This window comes from Neophocaena asiaeorientalis, unplaced genomic scaffold, assembly GCF_003031525.2.
Source record: "Neophocaena asiaeorientalis asiaeorientalis breed wild unplaced genomic scaffold, Neophocaena_asiaeorientalis_V1.1 scaffold93, whole genome shotgun sequence".
Lineage (NCBI taxonomy): Eukaryota > Metazoa > Chordata > Mammalia > Artiodactyla > Phocoenidae > Neophocaena > Neophocaena asiaeorientalis.
Window position 1 is genome coordinate 1,331,096 of NW_020174273.1, and position 16,420 is coordinate 1,347,515.

General features: G+C 39.0%; 1 protein-coding gene across 4 annotated transcripts in view; it reads left to right on the top strand.

Moving 5' to 3' along the window:
- The window catches only part of CDH6 (cadherin 6), a 126,322-nt gene that overhangs the window by 86,135 nt on the left and 23,767 nt on the right, over nt 1–16,420 (top strand). For all 4 annotated transcript variants that reach the window (XM_024755777.1, XM_024755780.1, XM_024755779.1 and 1 more), the window contains exons 3-4: nt 10,978–11,272; nt 14,502–14,621. In XM_024755777.1, coding sequence (XP_024611545.1) covers nt 10,978–11,272; nt 14,502–14,621 — 415 coding nt within the window. The remainder of the gene's footprint in view (nt 1–10,977; nt 11,273–14,501; nt 14,622–16,420) is intronic.

Here is a 16,420-nt window from a genome sequence, read left to right on the forward strand (position 1 = left end):
CGGCAGGCGGACTCTCAACCACTGCGCCACCAGGGAAGCCCTTCACTGAAATTCTTGAAGGACCACATGCAGTTCCAGCTCACTTTGAATTCCAAAGGTAAAGAACTACCTTAGTGGGACTTCCCTGGCGGTCCAGTGGTTAGGACTCGGCACTTTCACTGCCATGGCCCCGGGTTTGATCACTGGTCAGGGAACTAAGATCCTCCCCCCTCAAAAAAAGAACAACAAAAAAACTACCTTAGCTTCCTATTGCTGCTGTAATGAATTACCACAAACTTAGTGGCTTAAAATAGTACAAGTTTATTATCTTATAGCTTTGGAGGTCAAAAGTCTGAAATGGGTTTCGCTAGGTTAAAATCAAGGTGCCGCAAGGTGTCTTTCTGGAGGCTGTAGGGGAGGAGCCGTTTCCTTGTCTTTTCGAGCTTCTAGAGGCTGACTACATTCCCTGGTTCCTGGTCCCTTCCACCAAAGACAACAGCATAGCATCTTCAAATCTCTATCTCAGTTTCTCTCTCTGACCTCTGCTCCATCATCACATTTCCTTCTTTGACTCCAGCTCTCCCCTACTTCTTTCCCTTATAAGGACCCTGGTGATTACATTGGGCTCATGTGGTTAATCCAGGCCAGTCTCACTACTTCAAAATCTTTATCTTAATCACACTTGTAAAGTCTTTTTTGCCATGTAAGGTAACACAGTCATTGGTTCTGGGAATTAGGACATGAACATCTTTGGGACAGCCATTATTCTGCTTACCACAACTATTATAGCACTAAAGTTTTGTTCGTTTAATAGTTACTTTGGTACTTTTGACATTAAATTCAAGTTATTGAGTGTAAAGGATGTCAAGGGAATTAATACATTTCTTCTGAGTTTAGATTTAAAATTCTTTTGCTTTTAGCAGTTTTGTCAAAAATTCTCCTTCATATAACACAAGGTCTGTTTCAGTGCTTATTAAATCTAACAAAGGTAAAAGATTGAATTGAGTGGGGTCATGTGGAATCTCTGCAAATGCAGAGCACTTTACGGTATTATATGAACGTTTTTTTAAAGTTACAAGGTACGCAATGAGGAAAAAAAGATGGAAGGATAGATTAGATAGATAATAGATAGATGATAGATGATATTGATAGATAGATAGATGATATTAATAGATAGATAGATAGATATAGGATTCAATCAGTGGTTCTCAAAGGAGGCTATTTTGCCCCACAGGGGACACTTGGCAATGTCTGGAGACATTTTTGGTGGTCACAACTTGAAAGGTGCTACAGGTATCTAGTGCGTAGGGGCCGGGGATGCTGCTAAACATCTTATAATACACAGAATAGAGTTACCCAGCCCAAAATGTTAATAGTGCAGAGGTCAAAAAATCCTGAATTAGATAGATCTGTGTAACTCAGCACTTAAGATATTGTTTGGTACAGGATAAACCTTTAATGAATGTCATAGAACTGAATGTAAACATCCAGAGAAAATATTTATGTTGCAGTTAACGGACTAGACTGTGGTGTCAGACTGCCTGGACTCCAATCCTTCTCCCACTGGTTGTATGATTCTGAGAAGTTACTAAACTCTTACCTTGCCTCAGTTTCCTCATCAGTTGAGGTGATAGGAAGAGGGTCATAATGAGTAACAAATTATATAATCTGTGTAACAGCAGCACATTTCCTGGCCCATAGGATGGGCTTCATAAATGTCTGCTATTATTACTTTCCCAAATTCCAGACAGACCCATTGCCAAATGATTGATCATATAAGAGAAAGCTTTAAAGATAAAATATTTACACTGTTCTAAAAATCAATCAAATTATTTATATTATATAGAAGGGTATAATGTTTTCTAGTCATGGTAAGAGGCAACACAGTATAATCAAAAAAGAACATGGGAGATGGAGGCAGCCTGATCCTAGGTTTTGTCAGAGGAAGAGATTGTCCTGATTCTTCTAGAGCCCATTTAACATATCAAGAGATGAGCCTGGCCAATTCGAATAAAACTTACGAATCCCATTTATAAATGTAGTTACCAAAAGTTATTGGTGCCAGGCTCTGGGGCTATTGGTCATTCTTACCCCCCAGTTATCTTCTCAGTTTTTATGGTGGGAATTGTCTCTTCCTCCCACCGAAACTTAAGTGGTGGGGTATTCCTGAAACTGAGGGAGGGATTTCACATTCCTGGCTATTAAACACAAAAACACACAGCCCTGTGTGTATCTAAAGTCATTTCTACTTCTCTGAGACATCGTATCTGAAGTCTGGAAAAGGGGGCAGTGGGAAGCAGTGGCAAGTTTGTGGATAAAGGTGAAAACAAAGTGGGTTTTTGCCCATTTCCCTTTGAGGCAATCATGTGGTGGAAGAGAAGCTCCTTTAAGCTCCTGGGCTTCTCCAGGGCAAGAAAAGGGTGGATAATCTCTTTGATGGTACCTACCAAGGACAAAGCAACCCGTGGCTAAGTCCACATTTGCCAAGGGCAATGGAGGAGTGATACTCAGACATCAGGGGGTATGTGATACCAAGGAGGCAGGCAGGGTGGGACTAGTCACCTTGGACCCTGGAGAGCTGAGATCGTGATTCCACTTGCCAAAACCATAGATGCCCCTGAGGAAAGTAATGGATGAGAGCTATTGTCTAGAGACCAGTGGACCAGAGGCAGTACAGGACTGCCCTTAGCTCCAAAAGCCCCGAATTTTCCTCTGATTTGTGCCATGTGGGTCTCTCCTCTTCATGCACCCAGATGTCATCTTGGAATGAATCAGGGGCAAAGAGAGAAAGCAAAACCCAGAAAGACCGGGATTTATTTAAAATAGTTATCTAAAGAGACTGTATTATTGAATCAGGCAGATTTTATTGGACTGCACTAAATTACTGAATATTGACTGAATATTCAACCTAATATCGAGTTCCCAATACTCAATGGGATTAGAGCTTGAGGGATAAGCTATTAAAAAAAAGAAAGAAATAATAAGGAAGCCGCATCTTCCCGTGCACCTCTGAATGCAGTGTGAGAAAATATGTGACCCTGCACCTCAAGGGAAGGACGCTTCTATTTTAGCTGACTTTATTGCTTTTATTATTCCAGGCACCTACTCAAGGCCTTCTCTGATCTTCTCCCACACAGAGCCTTGGAACCATGCCATGTGCTCATACTGGTTGCCAAGCTATTTTTCTCCCCTCGGTGATCCAACCTTCTCCAAGAAGTCTTCCTAAACCATCAAAGAGCTAACATGTCCCCTGACTCCACCTTGTCCAACTCACAGGTTCCCTCTGTATTGTCCTCTAGCGTTTCCTTTACCTTGTTATTCCTAACTAATACTTAATAAGAATACCGAAGTGTCTAATTTCTGCTTTTATTTGCTTTCTTTTATGTATGGGTAAGTATTTCCAAGGCTAATTTACAAAGGTATAGAAGGCAGGTATTAGATGTTTTTTATTCATTGCCTTATGCAGCTCTTCAGGCCAATAAGTGTTTTTAAATGGTCTTGGTTGACAGTTAAACTATATTTTAATAGAACAATGTTTCTGTGAAATGGAGAATTTTCCATTCATTTTCCATCAGCTTCATTCTTGAAACTTCTCCACCCTTAACAGATGACTTCTGTCCTAGCACTTATAATGGGTCAAGGTACTTATAACATCTGCTCTTTTGAACAAATCTAATACAGGTTGGCTTTATTATTGAGGTTTAATTGGTTATTAAAGAAAATTTTTTATATCTGAGGTGATAACTTGAAATGCTCTCTGACTGCTCAGACTAGACAATGTGCTTAGTGTTTGGTAGTAATTGCTAAATTATCTGGCAACTTCAGGAACATATATTCTTGATACATAGAATTATCCTAAAATCAAGTGAGAAAGGGGGTGGAGGACACTAAGATTTATTTATGTTCCAGAAACCTTCATTGATTATTGATATTTTATCCAATTTTATCTTTATAACATTCATTCATTCTTTCTTTGCAATCATTAATTATTGAAGATCTATAATGTGCTGATATGTTGGGTGCTGAGAATACGGAAGTGAACCAGACAGGCTTGATGCTTTTTTTATCATGAAATTTGCCATCTAGCTGTTTGCTGACTGAAACATGAAAACAGCTGTGAAATTCTCAAAAAAAAAAAAAAATTGAGAATGTACTGATGGCTAACTGGGGAAGAAATTGGGAGTGTAGAACAGGAGGCTATAACTTAGACTAGCAGCTCAGGGAGAACTTCCCTGAGGAAATCAAGATTACAAAGACCTGATGTATGAATTGGATTAACCAGGTGAAGGTGTTCAAAAGGCCTTTACACCAAGGGGACCACATGCAAGGAGGCCTAGATATGAAAGAGTCTGATGTATCTTCAACCAACTGCAATACGTACAGTACACTAGAACAAAGAGTGTCAAGGAGAGAATGATGGCTGATGAAGCTAAGGAGAGGGGCAGAGACTGTGGAGACTCTGGAGGCCATGCTGAGTGGGGCTAGGGGCCTTATCCCAAGAGTAAAGAGAAAACACTGAAGGATTCAGTTAGAAAAGAGTGGTATCTTGAAAGTTGTTGATGGTGTTGTTTAAGTTCATCTAGTCACAGAAAGGAAAATAGATGGAAAGGAAGCAAGACTGAGTGTGTGTTCAGAGAGCCTCATTGCAATAGGTCAAAGAGAAATGGTGGTGAATTGGACCAGGGTGGCACCAGTGGGAATGGAGACAAGTAGGCGGTGAGTCAAGATATAGGTAAGAGGTAGAATTGGCAAGAGTTAGGGGCCTAATGAATTTGGAGATGGAGGCAGAAGGAAGGTTCTAGGGTGACTCTCTGGTGGTCCTTACAGAGATGAGACATACAAGAGGAAGAATGGTTTGGGAGAGAAGGTAATGACGTCAACTGGGAAATACTGAGCGTGAGTTGTCCAAGAGACTTGCCTGGGAATCACTGTATCCTTGACTCTGCATCTCACGAAAATGTCTGTCCTGAGGTTATATAGAGATTTGGACATTAATGGCACAGAGATAATAGTTTAACCCATGAAAACAGATACTCTCATTTGGAGAGAGTATGTGAAATGAGGAAAGACAAGGACCTAAGACATAGGCCTGAGGAATATCTACATTTAATGGACAAGTAGAAGAGGAATATCTGGCAAAATTAGTTATTTTGAGTTTTGTCTTAAAGATGACCTATGAAAACTATGATAACTTAATTAATTTAGTTGATTAATAGGAAAGTCAGAATTCAGACCCAAATGTTTCCACCTTCAAAGTCCACCTTCTACATACTTCCTGTCTGTGATGTAAGAATCATTTATTGATGCATATCTCTGAGCTAGGCCTTCTGTTAAGCATTTTACATACATTGTTTTATTAAGTTTCAGAGCAACCTACCTGTAAACTAAGTATGGTATTATTCTTATGTAGATGAGGGAGATAAGACTTGGAGAAATTAACTAAGTTCCCCAAGGTTACCCGACTACTACATACCCATTTCTTTCCCTTGCCCAAGACCATGCATGCATTATGGTTGTACTAGTTAAGGCAGTGATTCTCAAACTTGAGCTCTCATCAGAATCACCCGGAGGGCTTCTTAAAACACAGATTGTTGGGCAACACCCTTTGAGTTTCTGATTCTGGAGGTAGATGGGGTCTGAGAATTTGCATGTCTAGTTCCAACAACCTGCCACAAAAATATGCTGCCCTCAGCATTTTAACTTGGAAAAAACATAAATTAAATATAAATTAGATATAAATTAGTTAATTCATAATAATCATTAACATCCAAATACAGCATATTAAAATATGTAATATAAAATTTTATTAAAAGATATTTTTAGGGCTTCCCTGGTGGTGCAGTGGTTGAGAGTCCGCCTGCCGATGCAGAGGATGCGGGTTCGTGCCCCGGTCTGGGAAGATCCCACATGCCACGGAGCGGCTGGGCCCGTGAGCCATGGCCGCTGAGCCTGCGCGTCCGGAGTGTGTGCTCCGCAACGGGAGAGGCCACAACAGTGAGAGGCCCACATACAGCAAAAGAAAAAAAAAAAAAAAAAGATATTTTTATTTACCTACCCCTATGATCTCTGAAACAGAAGCTACTCCTAATCCCTGCCATGTACTTCAAGCAATTTCTTCCTGACATAAACTCTACCTAACAAGCTCTTCACGATTTTACATTAAGCATATTTATTAGCGTTATGTATACATGCATTATGTAGAGAGATGTATGTATATACACACTCATATATACATATATATATTGAATTCAGTTAAGCTTCAATTTGTCTTAAGTTGATTGTAAATTTATTTTCCCAATTTAAAATAATATTCAATCTATTTAGCACAAAGGTGTTCTCGCTGGTGTAACTCCAGTTTCTACACTTCAATCCCAATCAGACAACATCTTTTCACCACAGCTGTTCTCTGATTCTTATAACATTTCAGATTAGCAATCATTACATTTCTTAAAGGGCCACATTACACTCTATGAGCATATTAGTCATAATCCATTTTTTTATTTCAGCCAAAAAATCACGTAATTCCTTCCCTAAGCCCCTTTCAGGCTGTTGTAGGTACTTCCAGATGTGCCATGTAGGTAAACTTCTGTTTAAACTCTGCTTTCTTGTCTCAACGATGCATATGCTTAGAAGATTCAGTTTGGTTACTGACTTAAGACAAGTGACTCAGTGACACATAGGGAATGGGGGGAATGGGGCAGCATTAACTAGCTCCATAAACCACTAAAAATCTGTACAGTTAGTGTTATACCTTTGAATTAGAGACAAAATCAAGTTGGGAGGTGGCATACGTAGCAGATAAAAAGATACTGGCACTGCTTTATTGATGCCTGCAATGGGGCCATATCTACAACCCCAGATCCTTGTATTTATTTGTCAAGATGCTACACTAAAAAAAATAATGAGAAGTCAACAGAAAAACAAGCAAAGACCAAGAGCTTCTTCTGCAACAAAATGCTCCAGGTACAGTAGTAAAAAGTCCTGCGAGCCCCAGATGAAATGTGACTTTCCGAGGGAAGTGGATAATTTTTACTTGATGGTGAATCGTTAAAAGTGAGCCAGATGATTAAACTTAATGGAACAGCCACATTAAACTGAAATTAGTAAAAACATGCCTCGGGCAGCATACAACCTTTTATTTGTTGTTGTTTAACTTCTGCCTTTTACAGTGGCCATGATGAATGACATCACAAAAGAAAAAAAATCCAATTAAACTCTAAGAGCTCAATAAACCCCTAATGTCTGCTTGTCACCACCGCTTTCACTTGCACTGATGTCTTCTTAACGTTTCCTCTTTTCCCCAAGGAGAGAAAAAGGAATTGGCCTCAGAGGGGTTCAGTGGAAGGGGAGTAGAGGGGGAAAGAGCACACAAAGGCTTCTGGAGGTTTCTATTCTGTGCGCTCCATCAGATGTAGACGCTGCACTGGGAGGGGGATGAGGTTAAATTGTTTTATTATTATACAATGCCTGAGTGAAGAGATGCACTTTCCCACTAGTTTTCAAATACTGATAAATCAGAATTGGGATCTGCAGAGCAATCCCTGCTCACGCCCCTAGCTGGCATCTCCACTGCCCTTTTATATTGTCTTGGTGTTTGTTCTATAAGTCATCGAAATGGTCTCTCCTGACAGCTAAAAGTAAGTTTCTGATTACTTTTACCTGAATAAATCTTGTGATCCAATGTGGTATTCACCTACTAATTGTGCAACAACTACATATTGAAAGTGATGAAAGAACCGGCTGAGGGGAGTCTACAATCTAGTGGAATGCAGAATATAATAAATCATGTGGAAAGATAGCAATGGCCACCTGATAGAAGAATACTGGCTTTTGATAACAGATTTTACCTTAGAGATACCATGTGTTTGTAAAATTGGGTTTTCAAAGTCCTCAGAACAAAGTTCTCAAAGTCAAAAGCAAAAACCTGTTTATTGTGAACTAAGAGCTAATAATAGTAACAATATCTTAAATTTGGAAGACACTTTGGAAGACACTTTATAAAACACATGCTTTTATCGCATGTTTATGTAGGAACTAACATAGTATTTGTATATAGTCTCTTAGTGCTTCACTACAGCCTTGTCCTGTAGCTCAATTATCTTCATTTTCTGATAAGGATCCCAGGGCTTGGAAGTTAATTGACTGTCCTATTGAGAGAGAGAAAATGAGCAAGGCCCACACTTGGGACTCCTGGTGTGGTGCCCCCTGCACTGTGCCAGGCTGCTGACCATGGCTGTCCTAGAGCCAGATCCAATGGGCAGTGACATTGGTTTCATTACTCATGAGTTAATGAAACAGCTTTTTAAGAGCTCTCTTCAGTCATTAGAATTTGACGATGGAGAGTTAAAACTTTCCCCAGTGACTCTTTCTGTGTAGTCAGGGTTTCAGCGTTTTCTTAGCACATCACATCACACAAATCATGGGGTGCTCTTGTTTTACATTTCTTGTCGCGTTTGTCTCACTTCTAAGCAATTTCCTCCCCATTCGCATTTATCTTGCATGATTTCTGTCAAATTGCTTTCAAGGCCACTAATTGTATAAATAATATTCTCTTCCTCAAACTCTGCTATTAACTAGTAGTAGCTGTGTGGCGTTAGACACAGTTTATCTCTCAAAATGAGAAGGTTGCACGGAATAATCTATAAACCTCTTCTTGCACTCAAGTTCTAATCTGACTCTCACGTGAGCTGCGTGATTTGGGAAACACGACATATAGGAGCCTCAGTTTTCTTGACTCTCGCAGTGATGGATTCAATTATCTCATGTTTCCCAAAATGAGTTTCTTGGAAAACTGTTTTGGGGAATATCAATACGGATCACACCCAAAAAGGATTCATTACATAAGAAAGTTCAGGAAAGCTAGATTAAATGATGTTTAGTACAGTTGTGGACTATAGGTACTCACAGCCTTTCCTAAGTTAATGGGCACTGGGTGACTCTAAGAAAGAGGCAGAATATGAAGTATTTCCCAAAATTATTGGGCCACAGAACCTTTTTCCTCAGCATTTTGTGTAAATGATATTCCATGGGACATACTTTTAGAAAGTGTGGGTTATGTATTTTTTAAGTCCCTTTTCCCCCTGAGGTTCTATTTTCAAATGTGTTTGTAGACATTACTCTGAACATTCCATGCAGTATCAATCAAGAGAACACAGAGATGGTTTACCTGCTGCTGTTGTTGCCATTACTGTTGTAACATAGCCTATACTCCACTTAGACAGAGTTGAAACAAGGTAGAGATTGTCGCCAAACAGAACTTGGGTCTGCTCACCTGCTGCACAGCAAAGCCAATCTACTGACACCAGGTTGTAATGAAGGAAAGTACAGTGTTTATTGGAGGCACCAAGCAAGGAGAATGGGCAGCTCATGCTCAAAAGACCCGAACTCCCCAATGGCTTTCAGGAAAGGGTTTTTAAAGGCAACATTTGGCATGAGGATTGCAGCCCATGGACCTTCTTCTGACTGGTTGGTGGTGAGGTAACAGGGTGATGTTTCAGGAATCATAATCATCAACCTTCTGAATCTGGCGTCTGCATGCTTGTGGTCACATGTAATCACCATCCTCTACCTTGTGTGGGGGAGCTTAGTTTCTGCAGAACTCAAAAATATATGTCAGATTGTTATGTATATCTCTTCAGGAGGAACTAGGACTCTGTTTTATCACTGAACTATTTGCTTTTCCTTTGTTTCTGCATTCCCTCACTTACCTAATTAGTAACTGCTTGAGTCTGTTCTTTGGAACTCAGGAAAGACCTAGGAGACCAAAGCCTTTCTCTACAAACAAGAAACAGGAAGCACAGAGGGGCTTTTCTACCCAGGAGGGCCCCACAGGGTCCTACTAGTCATTAAAGCTGACTTGTCTGTATGTAGCTGACACTTACAACTGAGATCTGAAAACAGTTCTCCTTGGTCAAAAGCACTTTTTGAAAAAAATTGTGAATAGGGTTAGGTTATCAGAAGACCTATGAGATACTGCCTAAACTTTTGCTGAGGTGGGGAAAAGGGAACTAAAGAAACAACAGGGAAGTCAACAGAGTGGATATCAAGTTCAGGATAAGTAACCCATGGGCTACTTTTCCAAGTTAGGATCGCCCTCTTCACTTCAGTGCTATCTTCATGTTCATTACCGCAACCCTTCACCCAGACCCATTTCACTGGCTGTTAATCTTATCAGAGCCTCTGCTTGATGACCTTCAGGAACAGAGAACCCACTGCTTCATAAGGCAGACTATTCAATCTAATCTTTTAGAAGGTCCTTTCCCATTTTAAACTAAAACGTGTTAAATATTCTTTTCCAATTTATCTTGTAAATTTATCTTATTCCAATTTATCTTGTAAATTCTTATTCCAATTTATCTTGTAAATTACCTAGTCAGGGTGGTTTCAAGGCATTGTCCCTGGCAGCACTTAAGATGTTTCTCAAACACTTCGAGTTGAATTTCATAAATAAATTTCACATCTTCCTAGAAAATTGACTATAATCTCCATCATATTAGAATCAAGAAGATTGACTAGCTTTCCTAAATTCACCAAGATAGCAATGTGGAGAGGCAAAATGTATACTCTGATTCAGAAACCAAAATCCTCTTCTCAGTAGTATGTTGCTTGTCTGGTGTATCTGTGTACATAAAAGTGAGGGGGAGAGTGTATTAATAGATCTGAAAGCTGTAGTGAAAATAGTTTTGTTCCCGCCAGGCTTATATGTCCTTGGGCATCTTACTATTGCTCTGGCCTTTAGTTTTCCATTCTTCAAAATCAGGATTACTAAATTTTATCCAAGCTCTGTTCCACTTCTGGAAATCTCTGTGATTATAAGGAAACGTGTTCACTAATGAACGGCATTTACTACTGAGGATTTAAGTAAAGAGTAAAAGAAAACAATCTGCAACCCTTAGAAAGACTTGAATGAAAGTTAACATAGCATTGCATCATAAAGACAAACAGTTTAGGATCACATGCTTGACTTTTACTTTCTTTAATTTTTTTTTTCTACACTAGTTACATTCAGACCAGGATAGAGGAGATGGATCACTTAAATATATCCTTTCAGGAGATGGAGCAGGAGATCTCTTCATTATCAATGAAAACACAGGGGATATACAGGCCACCAAGAGGCTGGACAGGGAAGAAAAACCTGTTTACATCCTTCGAGCTCAGGCCATAAACAGAAAAACAGGGAGACCCGTGGAGCCCGAGTCTGAATTCATCATCAAGATACATGACATCAATGACAACGAACCAATATTCACCAAGGAGGTTTACACGGCCACTGTTCCTGAAATGTCTGATGTCGGTGAGTGAGATGTGATTCAACCATTTCCTCTAGTACATCAACTGAATAACAAGTCCTATGAGTGAAATTTGCTGAATTGAATGAACTTAGCTGCTAAATTCTAGAAGCATTGTGTTTCAAACAGTCCATTTATGTCCTTTTTGTAAGTGTACCGGTGTCTCCTAATATTACTCTAGTCTTATTATTTTTAAGAAAACAGCATTTCCTCTAGTGATTAGGGTATGAAAAGTGGCAGGGTGAGAGGGGAAAAGAGGAGAGACCATTTCACCTAATTCCTCTCCCACTCAAAATGCCCACTTTATTTCTTGGACTGAAAGGCAGCAGCCCTCTCTATTTCTCTTAGCCCATAGTGGTATTAGGCTTCAGGTAAGGATCTCCCCAATGGAAAACAAAAGCCCTGAATTTACAGTCCAGACTAAAGAGTAATTATATTTGAGAAAGAGACTCAAAGAAAACTTTTTTAAAAATCCATAAACAATATGCAGATGATGTCTAAAGGATATGTTCTTTACTAAGTGGTAGAAATTAAGAGACTTTCATGACATTAATATGGTAAATTAATATTTTGTGTACAATTCTACCGCCGATTTTAAAGTTAATACGTGTGCATTTAATTTGCTTAGATTGGGAAAAGGTAAATAGAATTTAAATTAAGAAAAAAATCCTGCCGACATCACTGTCAGCCACATTAAAACACTTCAGGGGAGACGATGACAAATGTTCAACTATTGTGTAAAGGGTTATTTTAAGTTATATTCAGTGCCAAGTTCAAAAGGGCTAAATTACATAATAAAAAACATTTCCATAATTCTGCGAGTCAGATATCAGAGACATTTCAGTTCACAATTCTAAGACTTGGAAAATACATAATCTACAGAAATGATTATAAAACATCTCAATTTTTCCCATGAAGAAGTTACTCATCTCATTACTTGAAGTCACTTTTTGTTAGAAGAATCACAAACCATCACCAAAGTTAAGAGGAGGATTAGAATTCTTTTAAGAGGAAGATTTGTTAGGAAAAATATTTTTCCTCTACGTGGTAAAGGGCAGGAAGAATTAATGAAGGACAACCTGGTCATCAGCACCACACTGGGCAACTCTCACCAGACTTGCAAAGTGTAACCGCACAATATAAGGGGCGGCGTACTCTTGAAGTCATTATAGAATTAAATATGTTTTATAAATATTTGAGGGTAGCTGGCAGTAACACGTCTTGAGGAAGAGAAGCCTTTCTCCAATCTGCACACAGGCACAGTTATGTTGACATTCATCATTATCATAAATTAACATGTCATTATTGTGATAGTAAAGGCATCCCAAAGGAATTACATGAAGGTAGTGGGACAACAAATAACAAGGTAGTAAAAATGGACTTCGGGGCTTCCCTGGTGGTGCAGTGGTTGAGAGTCCGCCTGCCGATGCAGGGGACACGGGTTCATGCCCCGGTCCGGGAAGATCCCACACACCGCGGTGCGGCTGGGCCCGTGAGCCATGGCCGCTGAGCCTTCGCGTCCGGAGCCTGTGCTCCGCAACGGGAGGGGCCACAGCGGTGGGAGGTCCGCGTACCGACAAAAAAAAAAAAAAAAAAAAAAAAGACTCCGACAACAAACAGACCTGAGTTTGAAACTATCCCTACTAATAAGCAGCAATGTGGCCTTAGGTAAATATATGACTTGATGTCTCTGATCCTCCAGTTCCATATCTATAAAAAAAATAAATAATAAACATCAACTCCTAACCCTTATCATAAGAACGAAAGGAGAAAACAAGTGCAGAGCCCCCAGTACCACATCTGGCAACTAATAGGCACTCAAAATATCCAGATAACCATATTCTAAAAGCAATCAAATTTTGTATTGATGTCAAATAAGAACGTAGGTGTCTGTTGACTTCTACTACTCCTCGCTTTAAAATCATATGCTCTCATTTAAAACCTACACACCTTGTCAAATTACAAGGACGGGTGCTCTATCTCACGCATCAACATGCTACCTCCAGAGCATCCAACCCTAACACAGTACAGTATATTTGCTCAATAAATGGAACTGGTTAGATATTACAAAAGCAATGTAAAAATTCTAATATTCCCTAAATGTGACTTCCCTGCCCTGTTCATGGACAGGAGAATTCTAGCAGTATGCTTACTCTTTGTCTAATATGAATACCAAAAGTCAGCCATAAAGTGATCTAAATCAGAGGATCTTACCCTTTTTGGAAGTCACAGACCCCTTTGAGAATCAGATAAAGTCCACGGAACTTATCCTCATTGTAATATACATGTAGGCATACACATAAAAATTTGCACGGAATTTCCTGGGGGTTAGGGATACTTTGAAGGTTATTATTAACTGTGGTCTCTAAGATAAAAATGCCAATCTAATACAACATAGCCTTCTTTGTGCATTTAATTATAATCATCTTTTGGGATTATCAATTCTGGATGTGTATCCTCTGCTATTCCAATTAATTCTTTACTTAATCCAAAACTACTTCTCATAAGGTTCAAGGTCTTTCAACCTCTTAGAATTATCAGATTTATCACTTAGGATGCTTTTATTTGTAAGTAACAGAAAACACAATTCAAATTACTTTAAACAATGCAAGCATTTATTGGTCACATTACTTAAGTCCAAAAGTAAAGTGGACTTTGAACATAGTTTGATTTGTGTTCTAGATATTTCTCTGTAATTTTCTGTCCTATTCAGCTTTGTCCTCAGGCTGGCATTGCTAAGATCACAAAATAGCTACTGCATTTGCAGGCTCCACATCAGCACGTTCTAGTCCAGGAGTAAAAGCACCTATGACACAGCAAATTTCCAGCAAAATCACGAATGGCCCCCTCATTAAACAATACCTACACTAATCCTTGTCGAAAAAATAGTGCAAGATGCCAATAGATTTAGGCCTAGATAACTTGAAAGAATTGCCGTAGCAAGAATCCAATCAAATCTCACCCTTGGAGATGGGTTGGAATCAGCTACACCCAAAGTCATGATCATTCCCGTGCTTCCCTTTAATTTAATCCCTACAATATTTATTAATGTTGATCACATTCCTTCAGAGAGAAATCCAAGGCTTTTTAGCCTAGCATCCCACTGTAGTTCTTCACTCCCTTGCCATGATAGTTTTCTGTAGAAGTAAGATTGTGCTTTTTCCTTATGTGTGGGTATCAAGGAGCCGTCATTAACCCTTAATTTATTTTCAATTCATGTTTCTGTCATTACAGGCACATTTGTTGTCCAAGTCACTGCAACTGACGCTGATGATCCAACGTACGGAAACAGTGCTAAAATTGTCTATAGCATCCTACAGGGGCAGCCCTATTTTTCAGTTGAATCAGAAACAGGTTAGAATTCCTTTTTTATCTTCTTTTTACAATCTGTAATTTTAATTGACATGCTCAACTGAGCTAGCATATTTTTTAATAAAAATAATCAGTGTGATTGAATTTTCTTAGATTCATCTCCCAAACACCAGTGATACACTTGTAAATATGACATCCAGGTCATCTTAAGCAAGAAATCTGACAATGGATCTTTCATCCACCATGTTTATTCAGAGGAGACTCAGAAAAATTACACATTGTTTTATTCTCTTTTCCAGTTTGAGATGAAGCTAAAAGGCCAACCCCTTCTGATAGCCAGTAGGGCTGTTTATACATATTCTGATTCTTCTTTTTCTAGTTATTTAGTAGGATTGCATCTCTCTCTACCCTGCTGGGAAGCTAGATGTAGCCATGTGATTTATTTGGGCCAATAAAATGTAGCAGTGATACGAGTCGTTTCCAAGCGAAACTTTTAGACCTGGTGCACAATCCACCATGTTCCCTTCCTCTTGCCACAGTGATCACGATGGAAACCAGTATCGAGTGGGTCTCCAGCCTGAATGTCTAAGGGTTTTCCTGAGCAGAGCTTCTTACTGGCCTGCACAGAGCACTACAGTTCTGTTAAACCACTGAAATTTCACTTTTGTTGTCACGTTGTCTAGCTTATCCTAACTGCTACTGCCCTAAAAAACAAAATGGATTGCCTTAATGGAATCCTTTTTCAACATCTCATTTTTTTCTGCACTATCTCCACAGAGTAGCATACTATCTTATGATGAACTATTTTTTAATAAATATCACTTGTATAGTAAATTCTACACATATTTTTGCTGTTATAATAGGAGTAGAGTTCCTTTTATACGATTTTTAAGCACCCATTATTGTTAGTAGAAATCAAAACCTTTCTAGGTTACTACATCCAGTTGGAAATCGATGTAAGAGGTGCCATGAACTTAGAAAGAATCCCAAGGAAAAAGAAAATGTTGAGTTTAAAAACAATGAGGATGAAAAATTAGAATTATTCAACTTAAAGGACAGAAGGCTAACGTGACCTCCTGTGTTTAAATAGAGAAGTACTATTATCTGGAGAACAGAAAGCAGCTTCACTTTCACTGAAGCCAGCACTGCAGGAATGAAATCGAGGTATTCATTCCTACCTGTTGTCTGAGGTATTCTTGTTAAAAATAAAAAAAGGTATTTTCAGCTTCACTAGTCATTAAGCATGGAATGTGCCACCTGAGAAGGTTATAAAGCCTTCTCCAGTGATTTTTGAAAGAATGCTGCTAATTGAAGCATAAGCCTTACATAGAAATTAGACAAACTTTTAGAAATTCTTTAAACTAATTATTTTATAACCATCTAACAACAGAGATCAATTTTGCCTAACTGAAGAATGTTGGTCACTGCTGGGACCTGTTGAACTAAAGTTCACGTCAGCTTTAGGGAAAAAATTCTCTAGGATCATACAAGATGATCATTAGGAGACAACTGATGCTGTGTTTTTATAAGACCACAGTTTTGTGGTTTAGAAGATCCTCAGAGCATTCATTATGGTGGGTATATCTGATGAGGAATCAGTTAATTCGGTAATGTGAAACTCAGGAGTCAGTTCAAGTATATATGACTTTATTAATTTCCTCATTATGCACCTAGTGTCCTTTCTCAAGCAGCTACGGTAGTTTAGCACTGTGCCACACGCCAAGTTATATTTTGCGGTGTCATCTTATAACACTTAATATTTAAGCCACTTACAGTCTGCACTATTGCAGGATGTGACTTGTACTTGTTTTCATTCTCCTTGCATTATAGGTGGATTTTTT